A 12,823-nucleotide genomic window follows, 5' to 3' on the forward strand; every position below is an offset into this window, starting at 1 on the left:
ATTTTTAAATGTTTGAAATAAAAACACTTACAAAAATGAATTTGTATACATTATGTATTTTTGAAGTTTTTAATTCAGGTATGAATAACTTATTAGGAACCTTATAATATTATATATTCAGTAATCACGTATCTTCAATCAAGAGGAAAAATATATATTCATGGAAAAGGTCTTAAAATTCAGATGTCTACAATTTTTTAATTATTATAATTATATTTTGTGAAAAAAGTCTACAATTTTATTATTCATCTTTGATTTACGATTAAAAAACAAAATCAAATTTGTTACAAACAAGATTTGCAAAACAACTCCTATTGTTTCCAATTTATTTTTTAAAATTAGATAACTGAGAAAGTTAGTTTGACAATTATACTATAACAGAATTTATTAAATTTAATAAAATAATAAATTCTTTTTTTATGATAATATTTGACATCTCCAATCAAAATTGAAATTGCTACCAGAAACCATCTCCAAAGTCAATTTTTGTAACATTTTTATTACTTCAAAGATATTCTACGTGACACAGAATAAAACAATATAATATAATGATAAAACTATTGTAAAATTAATAATTTCATAACTTTACTGAGAATCTAATAAAAAATAATATATTATTATTATGATGGTTATATTATAGTTTTATTTCTGTTTACCAATATTTGATAAGGGTTGGTGAAAATTATTCTGCCTGTTATCTCGGGGACGAACTGTACTAGCTATAGGTGACGTATCACCTGTCCTATAGACCTATAAAGATGTTTATGGGTCTATGATGGCGTGGCTAAATATATATTATTATTATTACTATGGTACCACAGAGTCTATAATATTCAGTCTGTGATGAATTTCACCTATTCTGTGGTACTAGCCAGTAGCCCCAAAACCTGAACTTCTTGATTCGTAGTTATAACCACTGTCTACCTCTAGCAGACTATAACGACAACAAAAAAAAGAGTAATCTTTGTGATAAGAAATTACTACTTTCGGAAACAGGCAAACAGCCAACATACCTGTAAACTGCTTAATTGATGTGGTTAGTTCACTGAATCGTAACTCGTGAATGCCGTGTGGCAGTGGTACGATCTCCGTTGATAATTTATAATAGGTACATTTGTGGTCAAAAATTTGGTACTCAGTACTCGAGTCATTTTTAATTTACTGTCATTAGAAGTCTATAGGTAGACCATTCTGTACATAATATTTTAGGTTATTTACTAAATATTAAAATACTTTTTTAGTTGTTAGAGTAATATTAAATAAATTACTATGGAAGAGCCACCAGTAAAAACAGCCAAACAATTAGAAAAGGAAGCCAAGAAATTAGCCAAATTGGAAAAGTTTAAACAAAAACAAGATCAAAAACAGAATACACCAAAAGAAGAAGTATGTATTCTAGCTGTTATATGGCACATGTTGTTGTTACTCGTATAATAAACATAAATAAAACATTTTAGATATATTTTATCTAGTATAAAATATTGGATTTATTAGTTAGCTACATTGAACCGAAATGTCATGTTAATTCAATAATATATATGTATACATATTTATGTTAGAAAAAAGAAAAAAAAGAGCCAGTTAAAAAAGAAAAAGGAGTAGCAGTGTATACACAGAATACTAAACCTGGTGAGAAGAAAGATGTTTCATGCCCAATGCCTGATTCATATAGCCCTGGATATGTAGAAGCTGCTTGGTATAGCTGGTGGGAAAAAGAAGGATTTTTCAAACCGGAATATGGGGTATACCTTGGCATTAATTATGTAGTATAATTATATTTTTATGAAACAAAATTCTTATAAATGATAAAAAATATTTATCAATTTATATTAACTTTTATCGATGTGCAATGGCACTGTAGTCTTATATCATCATGTTCATTTTTTATGTCAATATTTATCTGTTACATTTTAGAAAAAAAGTGTATTGGAAGATAACCCCAAAGGAAAATTTGTTATGATTATTCCTCCTCCTAATGTAACTGGATCTTTACATTTAGGACATGCTCTCACTAATGCAGTGGAGGATGCAATTACTCGATGGTAAATATATTTAAAATATTTCTATATTTCTTTATTGAATTTTAATTTTGATATAAAACTAAAAAATATTTAATAATCATTTTGTTTCCAACATTTACTAGGAATCGAATGAATGGAAAAACTACTTTATGGAATCCTGGCTGTGACCATGCAGGAATTGCAACTCAAGTAGTAGTTGAGAAAAAATTATGGCGTGAAGAAAAAAAAAATAGACATGATATTGGTCGTGAAAAGTTTATTGAAAAAATTTGGGAGTGGAAAAAAGAGTTAGTATTAAATAAATAAATAAATTTATTACTGACTATAATGTTTATTATACACAATTATTTCATGAAATATAATTATGTTTTAGGAAAGGTGATCGTATATATACACAACTAAAGTTATTAGGGTCTTCATTGGATTGGGACCGTGCATGTTTTACTATGGACCCCAAACTCAGTCATGCGGTCACAGAAGCGTTTATACGTTTACATGAAAGTGGTGATATATATAGAAGCAACCGTCTTGTAAATTGGTCATGTGCTTTAAAAAGTGCTATTTCTGATATTGAGGTTAATTTTTTATTTTTTATACAACTTAAGAATATTAAAAATAAGAATTTAATTTAACATAGTTAATTTTAACAAGTTTTTACTGTATAATGTAGGTAGACAAAATTGAACTGCCTGGTCGAACTTTCCTATCCATACCAGGTTATGAAGAAAAAGTAGAATTCGGTGTTCTTGTATCGTTTGCTTATAAAGTCATTGGAGAAGATGAAAAAATTATTGTAGCTACTACTAGAATTGAAACCATTGTAGGAGATACTGCTGTAGCAGTTCACCCATGTGATCCTAGATATAGACACCTGCATGGTAAATATGTGCAACATCCATTTTGTGACAGGAAATTGCCAATAGTTTGTGACAATTTTGTTGAAAAAGATTTTGGAACAGGTAAGTTTTCCAAAAATAATATATTTTAATAATATTACAATATTTTAATAATTTATTTAAGGTGCGGTAAAAATAACTCCTGCTCATGATCCTAATGATTATGAAGTTGGTAAACGCCACAACCTACCATTTATAACAATATTTAATGATGATGGTGTAATTATTGGCGATTGTACTGAATTTAATGTATGTATTTTTTAATATAATACTTTTTAACTTAAAATTGTACTACAGTTTAATATTAAAGGGAATGAAACGATTTGAAGCGCGTAAAGCTATTTTACAAGCATTGAAAAAAAAGAATCTTTATTGCGAAACTGTTGACAATCCTATGATTGTGCCCATTTGTAGTCGATCCAAAGATGTTGTTGAACCACTCATTAAACCACAATGGTACATACGTTGTGACCAAATGGCTAAACAAGCATCAGAAGCTGTCACAAATGGTGATCTCGTAATAATACCATCTCAACATAATAAAACTTGGTTTCATTGGATGGATAATATTAGGTAATTATAAAATATTAAAAAGTAAATTTCATGTAAACAATATTGTTTTTTTTAGGGACTGGTGTATATCTAGACAACTTTGGTGGGGGCATAGAATTCCTGCATATTTTGTTACTATTGATAATCAATCTCCAAATTCTGTAAGTTGAAATAACACACAAAAAAAATTATTTTAAATTTATAAAACACACCATTTTAGATTAATGAGGATGATTGTTGGGTAAGTGCATACTCTGAAGAAGAAGCATTACAAAAAGCAGTAAAAAAATTCAACGTTCCAAAAGAAAAAATTACACTTCGACAAGATGAAGATGTTTTAGACACTTGGTTTTCATCAGCTCTATTTCCATTCTCGATATTTGGATGGCCTGATAAAGTAATTAATTTAAATTCAATTATTATATGTATACAATAATACAATAATTAATATTATTCCTTTATGATTTCAAGACAGATGATTTAAAGATGTTTTTCCCCGGCACTCTATTAGAAACTGGTTATGATATTTTATTCTTTTGGGTAGCACGCATGGTTTTCTTCTCTCAGCGTTTAATGGGTTGTTTACCATTTAAGTAAGTAAAAATTTAATTATTAATCAATTAACCACATACTTATAGTAATTAATAATTATGTTTGAAATTTAAAAAAATTATACATTTACTTTCAATGTTTACTTGAAGCATTATATTAAATTATAATTATTATTGTTTTGAATTTTCTGCTTAAACAATAATTAAAGTTAAACAATATGTATATTAGATATCTTTAGTTAAGATTTAATTTTTGTTTGATAAAAAAAGTGAGAGTATATTAATATTTATATGTTACTATTGCACTCTACTGTGTCTATTCCAAATGGTAGTAATACATTTTATTGACATAATGTGTATGATATTGTATAATTATATCACATCATTATCTTACCTGTTGAGTTGGATTTGAGTTGTGGAGTTTTTTTATGCCACTAAAAAGTGATAACTAGTTTATGTAAATTTTAATATAATATGAAATTTTGTTTATCATTGTATGAGATGTGCATAAAATAATAACTTTTATTTATGTTTTTTAAATTTTTGATAATGCAGAAAATTGGAGTAAAAACTATTTGTTATTAATATTATTACTGATTGTAAATGAAGAGATAATTCACTGTTAGACATTGTAAAAAGTGAAAATAGTTATACATTGGCTAAATAAATGTCAAAACTTAATTATTATGTTTAGAACTATGCAATATATATATATATATATAATAACCTCTGACTATTAATCTTTCAAATTTATAAAAACCAGTGATTCTCAACATGGGCATTACTGCCCCCTTGTGAGCATTTTTTATTTTGAAGGGGGAGTATTTCTGAGGGGGGCACTCATCTATTATTCATATTATTAGTAAGTATTTAAATATAAAATTAACTAAATTTTAGTATTAAAATGTTAAATTATATATTTTTTTTAAATTAAATAGCTTATGAAAAACTAAAGTGTTAATCTTTTGAAAAATTTGATTGAGGGGGGACGGTAAGAGATTTTTTAAAATCTTAAAGGGGCGTTGAGTAATAAAAGGTTGGGAAACACTGAACTAAAACAATATCATTTTCTTTAATACATAATAAGTTTAAATAATCAAATTTAAAATAATTTCTCAATGTTTATTATTAGGAAAATCTTTTTGCATTCCATTGTACGTGATGCACATGGCCGTAAAATGAGCAAATCATTGGGTAATGTTGTTGATCCCATAGATGTTATTAAAGGTATATCATTAGAAGACTTAAACAAACAACTTTACGACAGTAATTTGGACCCGAAAGAAATAGAAAAAGCTAAAGCTGGACAGAAGCAAGACTATCCTAATGGAATCCCAGAATGTGGAACAGATGCCTTACGGTTTGCTTTGTGTTCATACATGTCCCAAGGTATGTATATTACAATTTAGTGTTTACAAAATCATAATTTTATTTATTATATTATGATATGTTATTGTCACTTATAAACTCAGCATAACTATATTATGGTTTTACAGGTCATGATATAAATTTGAGTATTCTCCGAGTACAAGGTTATCGTTTTTTCTGTAATAAACTTTGGAATGCCATAAAGTTTGCTCTTATGTACTTTAAAAAAGAATTTGTACCTTCCCCATTATCAGAGGTAATTCAATAAAGTAATTAATTCTATATTTAGTAAATTTTTATTTTTATTTTGTTACGAATTTAAAAAATATAACTATTATTTGAAATTAATAATTTTAATTAGATTGTAAACTTGAACAACATGGATACATGGATTTTGAGTCGCTTGTCATTAGCTGTCGAATCTTGTAACACTTCATTTGAAAACTATGAACTCAATGGTGCAACAACTGCGTGTTACAATTTTTGGTTATATGATTTATGTGACGTGTACTTGGTAATTTTAAGCAACATATTTAAGTTTAAACAGATGTAATATTATAAATTCCAATTTCAGGAATCTCTTAAACCAGTATTTGCATCTAACGATATAAATAAGATTGACACTGTTCAAAATGTATTATTCTGGTGTTTAGACACAGGATTGAGATTATTATCACCATTTATGCCATTCATTACTGAAGAACTTTATCAAAGATTGCCACACTCGAATATTACTAGATTTCCTAGTATATCTGTTGCTTCGTATCCCGAAACAGTATGTGTAATCTTGAAATTATTTACACTAAATTATTAATTATGCATATCAAAATTTATTATTTAGATAAAATTTTCTTGGAGAAATTTAAAAACCGAAAATGAATTTGAAGTAGTTCAGAAAATTGTTCATAGCATTAGATCAGCTTTATCAGATTATAATGTACCTAAAAGTTCAAAAACTGAAACATATATTAATTGTTCTGATGAAAGTACATTACAAATTGTCACTAAATTTAATCTAGAAATTGCTACTTTTGCTAATTGCAGTAAAGTAGAACTTGCAAACACGTCTTCTATACCAATTGGATGTGCCATTCTACCTATATCTGATAAATGCCAAGTTCATCTTTTATTAAAGGTTAGTTACAACAATTAATGTGAAATTTTTTTTTTAATAATAAAAATTACTCCTAGCATTATTTTATGTTTTAACCAGGGCTTGATTGATACATCTAAGGAAGTAGAAAAGTTGAAAAAAAAGAGTGATCTATTAACTCAAACTGTAGAAAAACTAAATAAAGCAATGAATGTAGCAGATTACGAAATAAAAGTTCCTGAAGATGTAAGAAGTGCAAATAAAGAAAAACTTAAGCAGTCGCAGGATGAATTGGATAGACTCGCTGAAGCAATCGGAGTACTAAAAGTAATGGACTCATGAACATGATTGAAGAATAATAGACAACTTTAACAACAACAAAAACAATGTTTCTACTTCATTTTTTAAATTTTTTGTCCATAATATTAGTGCTTATAATTTAATTTATAAATTTTAGTAATTTCTTTATTTACAATAATATTAAAAATTAAATTTAACGTATTATTTTAATACTTTTTATCTCTTTGTTCTAATTTACAAAAACAATCCATTTGATATTTTTTGTTATAGCCATACTTAGATTAATTGCTATATACAACCAATGCTTATCGTTTTTCAATTTAGTAAGAATATTCAAATGATTCTTACTGTACAACCTAGATAAGTTTTTTCCTATAAAACCAAATTTTAATTTTTAATAAATTAATTGATAATTCTCCTAATTAATACTCAGTGATATTGAAAACTATAATTGCAAACTTATTGAATAAAAGTTAAATTATATATTTAATAAAAATGCTATTGAATTTTTGTAAATTATTAAAATTAATCTAAGAGAAATACAAAACATATATTTATTTAGCTATTATATCATTTAAACTTACATATTTTAGTATTTATAACAATATTAAATGTGCAATATTTTTATTTTTACAAACATTTTTTAGATAGTGATAAAAATATCAAATTTTTAGTTTATTAAATGTATGCCCTTATAAAACAAAATAAATCATTAACTCTTTCACTTTAAATAAGTGTGGGTTCTTGAATCCTCAAATGTAATTTAAAAAGTTTAAAATTCAAGAAAAATTTAAGTAAGATCAGATCAGGCGTACCCAGAATTTTTGTTTGAGGGGTGCTTAATACTTTTTTTATTTCCTTATACACAAATAAACCTTATTGTGTAATATTGAACTAGTATGTATCTAACATAATATTAAAATTTGAAAATAAAACATTATCATTTACCATTGTTATACTATATTTTCTATAATAATGTGTAATTTAATGAAAAAATATTTGGGGGGGTTATGCCATAAAGCCCTCCCCCATTGGGTGCGCCACTGGATCAGATTTTTTTTTTGTCCAATTTATTATACAGCTATTAGTTAACTAAAGTTACCCACTCCCACCTTAATATGATAATTAATAGTAAATTAAAATAATGGTAAAGTATAGATATTTATGTTATATATATTTTTATTTATTTTATTTTATTTTCAATCAACAAAAAAAATAATGAACGATAAATAAACATACAATCTTTTACCATGTATAACATGTAATATACAACTACATTTATGAGCCGTTATACAATCTAAATCAGATACAACAATCTGGTCCATTTGTTAATATTTGGTGTAACAATAATATATGAGTATATAAAAAAAAATATTAAATAAAATGTAAACATGGACAATATTATAATATATTTATAAAGTGGTAACCACTAAATTAAAAGTAATATAATTGCAAAATAAAATGATTTTTATCACAAGGATTATAAAAGTAAATCTTGATTTGTATGATTTGTAGTTTTATTCAAATTTCGTCCAGTTTGATTTAAAATTGGATGGTTTGGGTGGTAATGGTGGTACAGTTGGTTGACTTGGTGACATAGATGGACCTGGTTGGTCAGAACAACTTAACAAATCAAAATTTAATCCATACTCGTTAAGAAGGTCATTATTATTTTTGGTTTCTAATTGAGTTTTATTTAATGGGACAAAATATTGATACAGAGGATTACTAAGACCTACTCCTGGAATCAAACCATTACTGTTAGTTGGACTGTTTAAAGGATCAAAATCTTCTATACTAGATGTTGAATCTAGTCGAATCAGATCTTTAGTTTCCATTGGACACTCGTTTGGCATAGACCCAAATGATGAATTGTTTAAATCATCATTGATAATGAAGTTTGATTTGACTGAATCATCCCAGGACTGAACATAAAATATGTCATTCATAATTAGATAATTAATAATCATAAAATAAAAATCATTAAATTTATTTAACATACTGATGTATAATGATGTGTATCATTAGTATCACAAGTTCTGAATATAACATCTTGTAGATCTTCCATTAAATTTAAATTAATTTGTGGTAGTGGAGAAATTGAGGCATCTTTTAAACTATGAAAAAAACAAAAATTTCTATCTGATAATACTGTAATAATATCAATAAATATTTGCTAACTTTTGTGATGTAGTTAACTTTTGTAATCCATTGGCAGTTTCTTTACGATAACTAGCAGATGCTGTTGTATGTGACCATGATAGTCTCTTTTGCATAGAAGGAGAGTTTGGTGCAGAATTTGGCTGGTTACCAATTTTGGTTCTAGGATTTTTATTCGGTACATTAAATTTTGATCGAATGTCTTTGTAGGCCAACCGAAAATCTTTTCCTCGTTCTTTAACCTAAAAGAGTATTATATAATATAAAAGTTTTAAATTAACATAAAAATAATTTACCGTTTTTACAGCATTTCTTACTGTAGGATTAGCCTGAAAATTAATGATGAAAATTCAATAAACTGATTAATTTAATGATTTTATAAGAAAATCTTCATAGCCAAAAATTAAACTATGTATAAATTGTTCATAAAAATAGTACTTCCAAAACTCCGTCTTTTTGAATTCGTGTTCTATAATGTACAGGAGGAAATTATCTACCATATGCTGTAATCAACTTTATACAATTTTAGAATGTTTATTCTCAAAATCATATTTTTGAACTAAAATATTTTATATGAATAAAAATAAAATTGTAATTGTTATTAATCTGCAATAATAATTTACAAACCAAATAAACATCACATACAAAATTATAAACCTTACATTTTTTTCATATACATATATAAATCATATGCTCTATTATTGAAAAATGGTTTTATGTAAATCAAGATAATGATTAACAATTACAATTACAATATCTAACATCCACAATTAAACAAAACTTAAAATTGCTAACTTACCGCATTCTTAACAGTTTTGAATAATGCAGTTCCTTCACGTTTTACTGTGAATGTCCAATCTTTATACTGATGCTTTAATTTATTACTAGATTTCTCGTGATAATTACATACTTCCATTTCAAATTCATCAGAAAAACCAAGTCCTGCATTTAACATCTCTAATCGTTCCTCAATAAACTATATACAAAACAATAAATTTTATATTTTTAACTTTAAAGTAATATAGTACTAGGTAGAGTAATTTTACAAATAAGTATCATTACTTAAAAGTTAATATATTATAATGATTATACCTGTTGAAAAATCTGTAGTTCTAACATTTTTTTTAAAAATGGTTGCATATTTGATGATCTTGACTCTATAAATGCTTCTTTATTAAACGTTATACGTTCTCCTTGATGAAATTTTAATGCATCTCTATAGCCACCAATTAACTTAACTAAAGCACGTAAAAATGCTCTTGAAACACCATCTCCTAAAAGTGTACCCTTTTTACGTAATTGTTGCCTTAAAGTTGATACCTAAAATAAAAATAAAAATAGATCTAAAATAAATTATAACTATTAAGTGATGGGTTACATTTGCTGTAAATTATAATATTGAATTCAAATCAATAAATCACAACATTTGCAAAAAGAGTTTTGAATAAAGCTCAGAGAATAAACAGATTAATTATTATAAATTTTTATTTACTAAAAAAATTACTTCTTAATGTACCAACTGGATTTTAAATAAATACATAGTAACTTTGTACTTGAAGCTTTTTAACAAAAAAACTCCTTAATAAATAAAGTTAAAACAAATTAAATATCTATCCTTTAAAACTGATTTATTTCTGTTTAATATACCCTCAAGGTAGATAATTTTTGTCTGATTCTATCACCATGAGTCATGATTATACTTTTAGATAAATAATTTTCTTCAACAGCTTTTGTTTTCAAAGATAAGCCGCAATTAAAAGTCATTTGACTATGTTAATCTTAGCATATGCATCCAAGTATGACAAATGTTAAGATGAAAAAGTAATGTATTTGAGAGTGAGAACATGTCATGTGCCTTATCTATTGCTGTTATCCAATGTTACTTTTATAAGTGACAGAATACATAGTTATATTTCATAAAGTATTTACTGACCACATCTGTTGGAAGATTTTCCAAGTCATCAAACGGAGTTTCTATAGTATTATTATCTGCATCTAAAACAACAACTTCTCCCAATTCATTACGCTGCAAATTCTAAAAAAACAACACAAATAGTAATAAATATGACCAAATATTAAATTTAAATTACATCAAATATTTACTTGGAATAATGAGTGAGGTAAACCAATCAAGTATGGCATTGGTGCTAATAAGTAATCAATAAGTGACTGAGGCAATACTGGTATAAATATATGTTGCCAATTCATTGGATATAAAACTGCATTAGCAGATTGAACACAGGCACTCAATCTGTATAGTTTTTTAGAAGTAAAAATAATACGACGTTCAAATAACATGGAAGCAAATATAATAATCATATTTTGGCAATCAACTGCACTATAATATTCTGTTAAATTTCTCTAAAACAAAATTTAAAATATCAATCATTAGTTGAAATTGATTAATATAAAATGATAAATCTTTTAATGAAATTCTTTAATTAATGGTTCAATACGAAAATATATAAACTATATATAAATCTATCAATATCTAATAATATAGATATATATATATCTAAACAAATATGTGTAATACACTAAATAATTTTTCAAACCATTGCTTCATATTATTTTTAATCAATGAAATATAAAATATTTAAATTGTTTAGAAATACATAGTTTGATTAAATAACAAATAACATACATTTTCTGGAATGCTTGGTAACTGGAATTGAATTGGCGATTGACAAACAAATAACTATAATTATAAAAAAAAATATTAAATGATGTTAAAAAATTCTAAATTATTTAATTACCTCTTCACCACTATCACTATTTATTTTTAAATCAAGTCCTTTTATTGGTAATTTACTATTATAAACAGATTCCAAAAATGACCATAAATCTTTAGAATTGTTACTATTTGTGAGATTAGATATACAATTTAATAATCTAAAACAAAAGAAATATGATACATTTCTATTAACTGTAAAAAATAAATAAATATAAATTAATATTTACTTATAAAATGATTCATGCCAAGGAAGATAACTGAGAACAACTAATGCAGTCTCAGATTTAGGATCATGTCTACAAAACCCAAAAATCCACTTTGATTCAGCATTGGTCAGTACAAATGAATAGTGCTGAATCATGGTTCTAAACATTTAAATTATTAGAACAAAGATTGACATTATTAGTTCATATTTAACACTACCTGTCAAATTCACAAGGATATGCAAAATTAGGTACAGTATCGAGCAGTTCATCTTTTCTATAGTGTTCTGGAAACTTTTGGAGAATCCATGGTTCAGTGTTTTCCTTACTAGGGCCAGCTACTTCACAGAAACACTCAAATAATCGAACAACATCATTCCTAATATAATGCAATAATGATTAATATGTATAGTATTAAATTCATAAATCAAAAATGTTAACCACTTATAACACATGAAATTCAATACAAATCAAATGCACAAAAATTATTAAATCACTATGATAGTTAATGAACACTTTACAATATTACAATTTTTTAAATATTTAACCACCAGACTACCAGAGAGAGAGGAGAGTAGAGACTAATAAATGGTATTATATTACCAATGTCATAACAATTAATTCAATGAAATTGTAACATTTGTAACTACTCACCTTATCCGTGACCCCATTCCATCAAAACTGTTATGAGTTGACAAACAAACATATAAATATTCCTATATAGGTAATGAAAAAATTAACTTTTAGGAAGACATCAGAACATTGGACACACGTCTTCAAAGACTAACAGTTAATTAATTCACAACTACATTGGTTTTTAAAATTATCCGACTTTTTAATACAACATCAACTGTTAACTGATGAGTAATGAGTATTAACTACTGAGTTAAGGAACTCAAAAACTCCCAGGTTTCATTTCAAACCAGAGATAACACATCAATCTAA

The 12,823-nt window shown here is 26.1% G+C and overlaps 2 protein-coding genes across 3 annotated transcripts; one reads left to right on the forward strand and one right to left on the reverse strand.

Moving 5' to 3' along the window:
- The first annotated feature begins 982 nt into the window (after window positions 1–982).
- Window positions 983–6,991, forward strand: LOC114119984 (valine--tRNA ligase). The gene is made up of 18 exons (XM_027981740.2): window positions 983–1,181; window positions 1,242–1,386; window positions 1,560–1,742; window positions 1,915–2,042; window positions 2,144–2,308; window positions 2,395–2,596; window positions 2,692–2,980; window positions 3,042–3,166; window positions 3,228–3,490; window positions 3,546–3,630; window positions 3,690–3,866; window positions 3,941–4,062; window positions 5,153–5,409; window positions 5,517–5,644; window positions 5,750–5,902; window positions 5,963–6,163; window positions 6,230–6,523; window positions 6,602–6,991. The coding sequence occupies exons 2-18, from the start codon at window positions 1,270–1,272 to the stop codon at window positions 6,821–6,823; spliced, it is 3,111 nt and encodes a 1,036-aa protein (XP_027837541.2). The 5' UTR covers window positions 983–1,181; window positions 1,242–1,269; the 3' UTR covers window positions 6,824–6,991.
- A 951-nt stretch (window positions 6,992–7,942) lies between these two features.
- LOC114120021 (DENN domain-containing protein 1B-like) lies at window positions 7,943–12,811 on the reverse strand. Of its 2 annotated transcripts, XM_027981786.2 has the most exons (13): window positions 12,533–12,810; window positions 12,099–12,257; window positions 11,903–12,040; window positions 11,698–11,833; window positions 11,586–11,639; window positions 11,045–11,302; window positions 10,875–10,976; window positions 10,034–10,261; window positions 9,741–9,917; window positions 9,238–9,270; window positions 8,963–9,183; window positions 8,784–8,898; window positions 7,943–8,706 (listed from the first exon to the last, which is right to left on the reverse strand). In XM_027981786.2, exons 1-13 carry the CDS (start codon window positions 12,547–12,549, stop codon window positions 8,299–8,301), a joined length of 2,046 nt encoding a protein of 681 aa, XP_027837587.2. In that variant the 5' UTR covers window positions 12,550–12,810; the 3' UTR covers window positions 7,943–8,298. The 2 variants fall into 2 exon arrangements, with proteins under 2 accessions (XP_027837587.2, XP_027837588.2); XM_027981787.2 differs by lacking the exon at window positions 9,238–9,270 and having other exon boundaries at window positions 12,533–12,811.
- Between the last annotated feature and the right edge of the window lie 12 nt (window positions 12,812–12,823).

Source organism: Aphis gossypii, chromosome 3 (genome assembly GCF_020184175.1).
Source record: "Aphis gossypii isolate Hap1 chromosome 3, ASM2018417v2, whole genome shotgun sequence".
Taxonomy (NCBI): Eukaryota; Metazoa; Arthropoda; class Insecta; order Hemiptera; family Aphididae; genus Aphis; species Aphis gossypii.